The sequence below is a fragment of the Eriocheir sinensis genome, chromosome 29, assembly GCF_024679095.1.
Source record: "Eriocheir sinensis breed Jianghai 21 chromosome 29, ASM2467909v1, whole genome shotgun sequence".
Lineage (NCBI taxonomy): Eukaryota > Metazoa > Arthropoda > Malacostraca > Decapoda > Varunidae > Eriocheir > Eriocheir sinensis.
Genome location: NC_066537.1, coordinates 14,935,712 through 14,948,363, shown reverse-complemented (window position 1 = coordinate 14,948,363; position 12,652 = coordinate 14,935,712). Strand labels below are relative to the sequence as shown.

Below are 12,652 nucleotides of genomic sequence, written 5' to 3'. Positions count from 1 at the left end.
TTCAGCACTATTAACACTACTCAGCACCCCTTTACACCCCTCTACAGACCTTCTCTATTCTATCACCCTTCAGCAGCACTCACTCAGCACCCAGTAGCAGCCCTCAGCACTCCCTCAGCACCCTTCAGCTCTCACCCATCACCCCTCTCCCACCTCTACACCCCCTCTCTACCCCGGGGTGTGGCAGTGATATGTGACTGTGATGTATGCTAACAGGGGTGCCCTTGGCCTTGGCAGTGAAGGACCAGCTGAAAGACCTTGCAACAACCACCTTAAGTAAGTCCTCCAGGTAATTAATTAAGAGCCACCTGATATATTTTATGGAGTGTATGTATGTATGTGTGTTTGCATTCAAAGAAGCACAATTATGACGGACTTGAGAATATAAAGTGTTGAAATGCATCAGTGGTTTGTTTTGTCATTCTTGGTGGTGTGAAGATGGATTAGATTCAGCAAGCAGGAATCTAAGCTATAATAGTGTGATTTTAATTGTTTTCTTGTGGGTTTATGGTACAGGTTGATGTTCTTGAAGACTTGACTTGTAGGATTATTTCTGGGTTTCACTTATTTACTAATGTTTATATAGGCTGCTCATCATTATTATTATTATTATTATTATTATTATATTTTACTCTACTTATGACCACTACTGTTTTGTTCATGTGTGTAGTTATATTTACCTAGCTGTGTGTGTGTGTGTGTTGATGAGTGGTTGCAGTGATAACGGTGGTGATGGTGATAGATAGTGGTGATGTACTCCCTCCCACCCACTTAGGCTGTGTTGATGAGTGGTTGCAGTGATAACGGTGGTGATGGTGATAGATAGATGGTGATGTACTCCTTCCCACCCACTTAGGCTGTGTGGATGGGTGGTTGTAGTGATGGTGGTGGTAGATGGTCATGATAGTGGTAGTTGTGGAGGATGGTGGTGAGTGGTGATGGTGATAATGATAGTGATATGGTGATGTACTCCCTTTCATTTAAGCTGTGTAAATGGGAGGTTATATAGTGATGGTGTCGGTGGATGATAGTGGTGATAGTGAATGATGGTAGTGAAGGGGATAGTGATGATGGTGGTGAAGGGGATAGTGATGATGGTGGTGAAGTGCATAGTGATGATGGTGATTTGCTGTGTGGATGGATGGTTGATTGATTGATTGATAGTTTATTGTAATGTTAGTGATTGTGGATGACAGTACGTTAATTGTGATAGTGGATAAGGGTGGTGATAGGGGATGGTGATGATGAGTAATAGTGATGACGTTGATGCCCCTCCCCCCCTCCCCTTAGGCAGCTCTGGAAATGACGTTAGCAGAACACAGGAAATAGCCTTCTCACTCTGACGATAAGGATCAGGGTGTGTGTGGTACGTGTTTTCAACCCCTCTTATCCGCGGCCTCATCTCCTCCCCTCCCCAGCCGTGACCTCAGGATAGTTATTGTACAGTTTCTCATTTGGTTCATGGTTAGTAGTATATAGCTTGTTAGTAAGTTAAATGTATTGTATCTCATTTAATTTTTAGGTGTTGGGAGGAGGAGGAGGAGGAAGAAAAAAGGCTGTTCTGCTTTATGTAATGCCCGTAGCAGTGTATGTAGACCAGAGAGAGAGAGAGAGAGAGAAGCTGAACTATTCAAGGGAACTATTTACAGAGAACACCACTGGCGGGCGTACGAGTCACCTACATCAACACAAAACCTCAAAAAACTACACAAACCCCCTTCAAAACCCCACACTTATTAACAAACCCCTCGAACTAACACTCTAACTAAACGACACTATAGGCTACAGACAAACCCTTACGTTATATAATCCTCGGCATCAGCCCTATCTCGTGGTGCCTGGGGCCGCAGTTATCGTACCGTAATATCTTAGTGCTGTAGTAACGTTGACCAGTAGACGTTCTAAGGATCTCCACGGTACCTGCTCCTTTAAATTTATCTGTGCCACGCCGCAGCTCCGAGTGACAGTGCCAGAGTGCCCGAGGAAGTGTTGCATTGTGTGTGGTGGTGGTGGTAGTGACTGGAGACTTGGGTTATAATACGTATTACTTAAATATATTGGCATTTCAGCTTATCCCTATACCCTTCAGTTGTCATGCATTACTTTTGAGAGGGATTATAACTTTTTAACTTCATTATTACTTGTATTTGCGTCCACTCTAACCGCTTTTTTCATCCCCTTCACCATTTCGATAACTAATAGTGGGTATTGTGTGTGTGGAAAAGAAACTTATTATTCACTGTGCTACCACTTAATTCATAACCACACCAAGGTCACGGCACCACGATTTTAAGGTTTTCGTCGCAGTGCAGTGTCTTTCATGGTCCTGCTGTGTTTTTAAATCGTTAGTGTGCATGCTTGGAGTCGTTAGGAGGTCATCAGGAACACGCGGATCGAGAGGGTTCAAGTGTGGGCGGTGTTTAAAAGATTCCTAGTTACTATGTTTATGAGGTTTATTTCCATTCATTACATAAGCATTATATCGTTATTACTTTCCGAACTTTATCTGCGTTTAGTATACGTTCTTTGAAGCAGCAGGACGAAAGTATAGGAGGAGGACGAAACGAAAGAAAAGAAGAAAGAAAGAAAAACAGAAGAAAGCGAAAGAAAAGAAAGGTGACGAAAAGCGAAAGAAGAGAAAAAAAATACGAAGAGAAGAAAAACGAAAAGAAAAGACGAAAGCAGGACACAGGAGAAATAAAAGACAGGGAAAGGACAAAAGAAAAATAAGAACAGGGAAAGGGCAGAAGCAATAAGGACAGTGAAAGGGACAAAATAAGAACAAGAAGAACGAGTTTATGAATTGAAGGAAAGAAAGGAACAGATAATCTCTTCTCATTACCTAAAACAACCATTCCTATACCTTATCTTCATTCAATACATTCTTTCGAGCAGCAGGAAATGACACACACGGAAAATAATAAGCACCTGACTGTGAGTTATGTAGAAAAGAGTGGGACTATAAAAAAAAAATCATTCCTTCGGTTAAATCAACTATTCTCGTGAGCATTAAGGTAAAAGAAACATTAAAATAAAGAAATCATATATTTAGTTGGCTGTCGTTCTTTGTTATCGTCAGTGTCACATTGCGTCGATAAGAAGTGATTTGGAATACACTATAAGTTAAGAAACAGATCCTAAGAAATATCCGCTTTAACCAATACTGGCGAGCAGCAGGAGAAAGCTTGCGGAAGGAAAGGGAAGAAAAATCACGTTGTTATGAATACTTGATGTGAAGAACAAAGACGGAATTCGATCAAACCTGTTCTCGAGGCGCAAAGTTTTGAAAGATATGGAAAAGTGTTTATCGCTTTTAATACATTCTGGAGAGCAACTGGAGGAAAAGAACAAAGACCCTATGGCTATGAATATTAATGTGAAGAAAAAGACTAAATTCGATCAAACCCTATTCTCGAAGGCGCAAAGAAGTTTGAGAAAGAAATGAAAAGTGTTATCCTCTTTCATCACACATTCTGAAGCAGCAGGAAAAAGTGAAGAAGGAAAAAGAACAAAAACCACGTGGCTGTGAATGGCTGATGGGAAAAAAAGACTAAAATTCTATCTAGCTATTCTCGAGTACGCAAGAGTTCCGAGAAAGGAACGAAAAGAAGTGTTATATCCGCTTTTGGCATTACGACCTGGAGAACAGCAGGGAAAAGAACAAAAATCACGTGGTTATGAATATTGATGTGAAGAAAAGACTAAATTCGATCAAACCTATTCTTGGGGCGCAAAGTTTTCGAAAGGAACAGAAAGAAGTGTTATCCTCTTTTAATACATTCTGGAGGCAACAGGAAGCGAGCAAAAAGTACGTGGTTATGAATATTTGATGTGAAGAAAAGGAGCTAAGATTCAGTCAAACCTATTCTCAGGAAGCGCAAAGTTTCGAGAAAGGAATATGAAAAAGTATTTTGCTTTCAACACATTCTGACGAGCAGCAGGAAAATCTAGGAGAAAAAACAGTCTCTTGGTTATGAATATTTGATAGAAAGGAGTAGATTTGACTAAGCTTCTATTCTCAGAAATCGCTAATATGTTATTAAAGAGAGAAAGGAAGTGTATAAAATTATCTGCACTTTCACACATTCTAGGAGACCAGCAGGAGGATTTGAAGAAAAATTAAAGATTAGTTTTATCAACACGCTCGTATATCTTGCTTCTATACTTTTACGACGTGCGTACTATTATTTGTCTTCTATACTGACTTTCAAACCTCACAGCAGCAACCTTGGGAAAAGTGTAAAGGGAAGCACCTGGTTATGGAAATCGATGGAGGTTGAATTCGATCAAACTAGCTGTTATCGAGAGAGCAAAGTTAAAATGAATGAAGGGAAGGGAATTACACCGTATAATGTTGTTGTGGCTCTCAAACGGTTCTTGCTTCTTCTTCTTTTAAGATTTACCCCCTAAAAAGGGGCAACGGGCCTTTGTCTATGCGACGGCCATCGTCTGAGAGAACCCGCCGCTGGCGTGCGGCAGGTGTGGGGAAACTCTCCGCCGCCGCCACAGCCACGGGTAAAGCCGGCGAGCAGCGACGAGCACTGAGCTCTCTGGGCAGGCTCCCAGCAGACACCCATGCGTAGCGGTACTCGTGCGACAGCCGACTGGTCGACCCGACCACGGAGGGGTGGCCCTAAGCGAGGAATACCCCACGGGTCCACCTCGCCTCCGTAGCAGGGCCACCCGGCTGCTCGCCCGAGGAGTGCTGGCGTTCCACTGGTTCTTGCTGATTCTAAGGGTTATATCTTTAAAACATTTCGGCGCCCAAGCACATAATTATATTTGACACGGTTTTCGTAGGTGTATAGTTTCCTGGATACTTTCATGACCGTGGTGGTACTCTGACCATTCTTCTGTAACCGCATGAACGTAAGAAACAAACACTCATGAAAGCCAATTGACATCTTCCACGGCCTTTGAAATAGTTGTTGTTGTGAGGCGGAGAAAGCGTCAGGGAATACCGACCCAAATGTTTTGTCCTGTCAGTTTTGTTTGTACTCAACACACACTCGTGACTCGTGAAAAGGAAGAACAATATGCACAGGGTTTGAACTGAAGGAACGAGAGACCAAAAGTCGACTATAATCTACACCTGTATTGACGTTTGTACAGGAATTGAAAGGAAGGGAAATCCGACCATAATTACTTTGGCTCTTTATCGTTAATAGTATCAATGCGGCGATAAAATGTAACAAGCCGAATTCTCAAGATGGTTCCACGATTCTAAAAGTTTACACAACGAACTGTTATTTTACATTTCAACACATTGGTAACCAGTAGAAAAAGGGAAAAAAAGGAATAGGAAGAACAAAGAAACACGTGATTATGAAAGAGAGAGGAAAAGGGACCAGAATTCGAATATAATCTGGCTGTATAAATGTTAATGTTGTGGGAAAGGAACGAAGAGAAGGAAATCACTCTTTACTATGTTACTCCGGTTCTTTATCGTTAATGGTGACAGAATGGCGATAAGAAGTAATTTGAAACTCATTAATTTTCAAGATGGTTCTGGTAATATATGACTATCGTGCCGGCTGTTATTCGCCTACAGTCTCGTGATTAGCAGAAAAAAAGGAAAAAAATTGAACAGGAACCCCCCTTTATTTATTTTTATTTTTTTATTTATTATTATTATTATTATTATTATTATTTTTTTTTTTTTTTTTTTTTTTTTTTTTTTTTTTTGCTGATAATGTCACCTGCCTCTTACTCACCTGAGATATAAGATGTGTGTCTGATTATTTTTATAGATATGTTTTTGTAGTTGCAATTTGACTAAGTTTATAATAGATTTACGTTTTTTTTGTCTCATATAAAAGACATCGTGGTGATATTCATAAGCAAATTATTAACTATTATTATTATTATTATTATTAATATTATTATTATTATTGATGACATTGATATTTTCTTCGTATCATTTTTGATATTTTGCTTTAATCTGCACTGATCTTTTTTGCAGCAGACTATCACATCGCTATAACATAAACAACAATAAGGAACGAAAGAAACGCAAACAAGAAAAGTATTCATGATCATGTTTATACAATTTCTGACAGTGACATGACAAAACGTGATTTCTAGCATGATAACTCTCTCTCTCTCTCTCTCTCTCTCTCTCTCTCTCTCTCTCTCTCTCTCTCTCTCTCTCTCTTCACAAATGCTCAAAAATAAACAACAAAAAAGTATTTGCAGACGACATTAATCCTTTAGCACGACGTGAGATTCTTTGGAGGAGGCTGAAGGAGGGAGGAGGAGGTGAGTGAGGAAGGGAAGGGGTCAAGGGGCAGAGGAAGGAAGGAGTAGGAATCGGGTGAGGTGAGACGGGCTGTGGGGAGGGATAGTGGCGATGGGTTGGGAATCAGGTCAGGTGAGAGAGAGATGATGTGGAAAGTTTCGGATGGTAAGGTGTGAGGTGGGGGATGGAAGGTGGGAGGACAATGTATGTGATGGGTGGGGGATGGAGGGTGGAAGAAAGGCGGTTCAGGTGGAGCTGGTATCGTCGTTTACTATACCCATGCTGTCAAATCGCTTTTGTACATGCGTCTCTCTCTTATTTCCCATCATGTGCTATTTAAGCGATATTTTGCCATATTCTGTGTATAGTGAGAAGGTACATATGTACAATAGTGTCGATGTTTAGGATTATAACAAGTTTGCGCCGGTCAATGACATGTGGCGAAATTTTTCCCATGTTGCCACGTTGTGGTGTTGGCAGTGGTGGTGGTGGTGGTGTGGTGGTCGGTGTGTCCCCTTGGTCCTCCCCGGGTAGAGAGGAGAGAAGATAAGCAAGTGGGTTGTGGGTGGATAGGCCAGGAGGTGCTAAGCTGATGGCGGTCGAACTGGCAGCGCTGCACTCATGGGAATTCTGGAATCTGCCACGCCTTGAACCCCTTCATGCTCCGAACAGACTATAATTAAGGGGGTATGAGAGGGGATGGGGGATGAAGAGGTGGTGGAGGGTTCGAGGTAGGAATTGGGAGGTGTGGGAAGGTAGACGAGGTGGGGATTGGGGTGGAGAAGTTGTTGGGGCATTGGGTTGGGGGAGTGTGCGGAGGTAGACGAGGGTTGACAGGTGTACATATGTGGTGGAGGTTGGGATTGAAAGGGGGGGACTGGGGATTGAGGGAAGGTTAGGGGTTAGTTAGGGAAGAATTATTTAGAAGTTGGGATTTTGTGTTAGAATATTGTTACTTGCATTTCTATTACTGGGACATCACGAACTGCTCATCATTACGAAACATGGAAAAGAAGGAAAAACAATGAAAGAAGAAGATAAGGGAAGAGAAAGAGGTGAGGGTAAAAGGAGGAAAGGAAAGAGGAAGAGGGCGGAGAAGGGATCAGTAGAATGGGATAAGATTGGAGGTATGGGGAAGGGTATAGGATATCACTTATTTAATTTTCACCAATACGTCATCATCCTTGAGAGACATCACCACAACCGTCATCACCCTAGCATCCCCCAAACCACCTCATCATCTAGAACATCCCCCACCAACACATTCCCCACCACTGCACGACCTTCTGAAAACACATCCACAACACCATTTAAAAGCACCTGTTATTGCATCTTCATCACCACCCACATCACAAGCAATTACATCACCACCTAATACCTCCCTCCCTCCCCCCTCCCCCGTCTCTACCCAGATGTACCCAGGAAGCAACAACCCAGTCTCACGGCTTTGGCCAGGTGAGAAATGCACGTGGAATTCCTAATTAGAACCTTTGTCCACCTGTTGAGTGTGTGTGTGTGTGTGTGTGTGTGTGTGTGTGTGTGTATTTGCAATGATTAATTAATTAATGTTGAATAAGTCGCGTTTTTGTTTAATTAGTCAGTTAGTGTGTCAACAGATGGTATTTTCTCTTGTTTTTCACTTTATTTCATTGTTGTTTTTCTCGTTCTTTTTCTTACCTACTCTCTTTCTTCATCTTTCTCTCCACTTGGGCACGCCTGTACCCGCCGCCTTCGCCATGCACGTGCCCGTGTGTGTGTGTGTGTGTGTGTGTGTGTGTGTGTGTGTGTGTTCCTAACACTGTGTGCACATCTCCCCAGTTTCTAAGACCCCTTCAGCCCCTCCAGCCGTGATGCCTGCCTGAGTCACCCTCCCAGCCTGCCTACCCCCGCCCCGCCCCGCCCCGCCAGCAGATCAGCGCGGGGCATGAGGCGGAGGGTTGGCGCCCGTCCCTAGTGCCGTGCTGTGCCCCCCTCCCCCCTCGTAGCCCCTAACAATGTCTTCCCACAGGGCTCGCCGTACCCGCCAGCCCCCGGAGCAGCGCCCTACCCGCCAGCAGGGGGGGCAGCGCCCTACCCACCTGCCGGGGGGATGTCACCCTACCCCCCCGCCCCAGGAGCATCCCCATACCCTCCTGCCCCAGGAGGGTACCCGCCAGCCCCGGGGGCGTCGCCTTACCCGCCCACATCGGGGACGTCGCCCTACCCTCCGGCGCCAGGAGCTTCGCCCTACCCGCCAGCCCCAGGGGCGTCCCCCTACCCGCCAGCAGGGGGGGTGGCGCCCTACCCACCAGCCTCGGGGGCGGCACCCTACGCCCCTGCGGGCGGCTCCTCGCCCTATCCGCCTGCCCCAGGGGCCGGCGCCTACCCGCCAGCCTCAGGCGCGCCGGGATACCCACCAGCCACAGGGGCGCCAGGATACTCACCAGCCACGGGGGGGCCAGGATACCCCTCAGCCACTGGAGCCCCCGGCTACCCGCCAACATCTGGAGCACAAGGGTACCCTGCCTACGGCCAGCCCAGCTACGGAGGCAGCCCCGCCATGGGCCAACAATACGGCGGGACGCCCCAGGGAGGCAGCTTCAGCCCCTACACGGTGAGTACTGCAGCCCACCTTGCCCTGCCCCTCCCTGTCCTCCCCTCGCGGCGCAGTGTACCCCCCCCGGGTCATCGCGGCCGCGGGGCTTGCCTAACGGTGGGCCTTATCGCGCCCCACACCGCCAGGGGGAGGCCGCAGCGATAGCCCGCGGGGGGCGTGGCGCCGCAGCCAACACCATGGCACAGTGTGTCACGACGCGCCGCGGGGCAGACATAATGGTAACCTGTGTGTGCAGGACGGAGCATACGCCTAATTACAGTAGCATTTGACGTTTTAAAGTAGGGAGGCAGGACTTGTTTTTCTCTTTCCTCTCTGTGTGGCTGAGTTACAAATGCTTGTGAAGCCGAAAGTTGAAGAAAAAAACTACTGGAGAGAGAGAGAGAGAGAGAAAGAGAGAGAGAGAGAGAGAGAGAGAGAGAGAGAGAGAGAGAGAGAGAGAGAGAGAGAGAGAGAGAGAGAGGAGCTGCCTCGTACAGGCCTACCGGCCTCTTGCAGACTCCTGCGTTCTTATGTTCTTATGTTCTTATGTAAGAGGAGCAATACCCATGGAGAGAGAGAGAGAGAGAGAGAGAGAGAGAGATGTGCATTATGTAAGAGGAGCAATACCCTTGGAGAGAGAGAGAGAGAGAGAGAGAGAGAGAGAGAGAGAGAACCTACAGCATAATTTCAACATCTATTTCAGTGCCATACTATTTTTTTTTTAGATTCTCTCTCTCTCTCTCTCTCTCTCTCTCTCTGGGGAAGACGCATCATTTATATCTTGAATGGGAGAGGGAAGTGAGGAAGAGAGAGAAATATGAAACATGGGAGAAGGACAAGGAAAAGAAGAAAAGAGAAGGGAGGGAGGGAGGGAAAGTGGTGATAGTGAAGATGGTGTTAGTGGTGATACGTATAGTGGCAAGCTGTGGTGATAGTGATAATATGGTGTTATGGCGATTGGCAGTGACGGAAATTGTGGTGATAGATCGAGGTGATGGTGTTGATAGTGATGATATAGTGAAGGAAAGATATGTTCGTGGTGATGTATGGGGGGTGACATATTGGTGATGATGGTGAGAGAATGAGGATAATGGTGATAGTGACGGTGTTGAGGGAGGGAGGGAGGGAGGGAAGTGTATAGGAGGAAAGAGAAGGAAAGATTAGGACGGAAGAGGAAGAAGGAAGAAAAAGAAGAGTGAGAGGGAGGATATTACGAAAGAGGGGGAGAGATAATGGGATACGGGAAGGGCCAGAAAATGAAGGAGGAGGAGGAAGAAGAAGAGGAGGGCGTATGGTTCAGCAGTGGCGTTAGCAGGAGGAGGAGGAGGAGGGGGAGGAATAGCTGGCGCCAGTCAGACTACTTTCCTCCTCCCACCCTCCGTGTCCTCTCTCTCTCTCTCTCTCTCTCTCTCTCTCTCAGTACCAAAATCGATGTATAATAGTGTGTTGGCCCTCACACACACACACACACACACACACACACACACACTTATGGTTTTCTGTATTTCCTATTATATTCTTTCTGTGGCTCTTCCTTCATTTCTTTCTTATTTTTTTCTTATACTAGTAAAAAGTTTTGATGATTTCTCTTCTTCTAGAAAGGTGTGGAGATGAACACTTGTGCAGCCTCATTACACACACACACACACACACACACACACACACAAATAATTCCGAATGACGAAGATTCTCTCTCTCTCTCTCTCTCTCTCTCTCTCTCTCTCTCTCTCTCTCTCTCTCTAAACATCAAACACAATCCTATATATACGCATTTTTTATTCATCTCTTATTATAGATTTTCCTACTAAGTATTAAAATATCTTTCTCACACTATTCCTTTAGCCCACTCCCTTACGTAACATTCCTGGCATTTTTCTTTCACCTTTTCTTTCCTTTGCTGTAAAATAAAATAAAAATCGCTCTAATCTCAGTTCGTCCTCTTTACATCTGTCGCCGCTGCTAAATGCCTATAATAACCTTTCACTATAATTATTCACGTAAGGTTGTCTCAGTCCGTCCTTTGTGTGGTTTAGAGACAGTGGTGAAATCTTTCCTTGAGTGTTTTCTTTTTTCTTTCTCTTTCTTCTTTTCATTCGTCATAGCCTAATGTGTTGTCTTGTTCCTCGTTTAGCTGTTCCTGTTTATCTGTCAGTCATTCTATCTTTGTCTTTAATTTTCTTTTTTTTTCTCACTCTTTCTATTTGTGTATGTGTGCATGTATATATGTATCTTTGCATCTCTTTTTATCTACCTATAGGCCCTACACATCTGTCTATTTTATGCATGGTTCCTTCTCTTTTCTTTACTGCTATTTATTTATCTACCTACTTATCTATTTATCTGTTTATTCCCTTCTTCTTGCAAGGTGGGTCCACAATAAACACTTGCCTGCGCCACAACGGGCTGGGACCGACCGAGGCTTAACCCTGCGACCATCAGGCCCTACTACACGGAAGCCTACGGTGTGGTGTCATGAGACATCCGGTATCGTAAGACATCCCATCCTGAACTTCGCATCGTGGAACCCAATCTTCACTATCCCAGAGTAACAAAGTGAAGCATCTAAGTATAAAAAAGTACCAAGGAGGACCTAAAAAGCGATGCAAAGCGGAACAGGTCACAAGAAGAAGTGATGTTTGATATCCTAGTTTTATACATACATGCGTCATCATTTGCTTTCATTATAATATAAATAAATTTAAGTGGAACAGATCCCGACAAGCAGTCGACAAAAGACACGGTACCTTGTCGCTTGTCGAAATTCATGTATGTATACAGGATGGGATGTCTCACGATCCAGGGATGTCTCATGACATCACACCGGCGCCACAGGCGAAAACGTAATAAATAAATAAATAAATCTATCTATCTTTTGTTTCACTCTTCTGTCTGTCATATCATGTTTATCAATGTTTATATCCGTCTATCCATCTATATTTCTTTTTTTTTTCTTCTTGAATTTCCTAATCGCTGTCTTCCTTTTTTCCTATTTATTTCTCCTCCCCTTCCTCCTCCTTCTCTTCCTTGTAGTTGCTCCTCCCCTTTCTCTTCTTCCTCATCGTTCTTCCAACCAAAAACTCCCATGTAATTAGATAAATAGAAATACTTTACTATCAAAAACTTATAAATTAACCGATAGTGATGTGTGTGTGTGTGTGTGTGTGTGAGAGAGAGAGAGAGAGAGAGAGAGAGAGAGAGAGAGAGAGAGAGAGAACTGATAATGTCATAAATATACAAGTGTGTGTTTGTATAATTATGCCAAGCGTATAATATGCGTAAGGGGTAAGAGTAGAGGTAGGAGAAGGGAAGGGAAGGTTTGAGGAGAGGAAATGGAGACGCAGAAGGGAAGGACGGGAAGGGAAAGGGAAGAGGGGAGAGGTAGAAGAAGGGAAGGACAGGAAAAGGAAGGGAAGGGAAGAGGGGAGAGGTAGGAGAAGGGAAAGGGAAGAGGAGAGAGGTAGGAGAAGGGAAGGAAGGGAAGGAAATAAGAGAGACAGGGGAGGGGAAGGAAGAGACAGAAGGGAAGGGGAACATAAGAGAAGGGAAGGGAAGGGATATGCGTGCAAGATCAATGATAAAAGGAAAAAAAAAATTGTTCATGTGCGTTATGTAAGAGGAGCCACACCCATTGAGAGAGAGAGAGAGAGATGTGCATTATGTAAGAGGAGCAATACCCATGGAGAGAGAGAGAGAGAGAGAGAGAGAGAGAGAGAGATGTGCATTATGTAAGAGGAGCAATACCCATGGAGAGAGAGAGAGAGAGAGAGAGAGAGAGAGAGAGAGCACTATAAAAATAAATACTCGGGTACTCTCAAACGCTTGTGAGGCGTGTGAAGAAG

The 12,652-nt window shown here is 44.6% G+C and overlaps 1 protein-coding gene across 6 annotated transcripts in view; it reads left to right on the top strand.

Annotated features, from left to right (window-relative positions):
• Positions 1-1,446: 1,446 nt before the first annotated feature.
• LOC127005109 (annexin B10-like) overlaps positions 1,447-12,652 on the top strand; it is a 28,752-nt gene continuing 17,546 nt past the window's right edge. For 4 of the 6 annotated variants that reach the window (XM_050873675.1, XM_050873676.1, XM_050873674.1 and 1 more), the window contains exons 1-2: positions 1,447-1,464; positions 8,247-8,831. In XM_050873675.1, the coding sequence (XP_050729632.1) occupies positions 1,462-1,464; positions 8,247-8,831 (588 nt within the window). In that variant the 5' untranslated portion in view covers positions 1,447-1,461. Of the gene's footprint in view, positions 1,465-7,656; positions 7,694-8,246; positions 8,832-8,995; positions 9,053-12,652 lie in introns of those variants that run through there. The other 2 variants (XM_050873677.1, XM_050873678.1) reach the window with 2 other exon arrangements.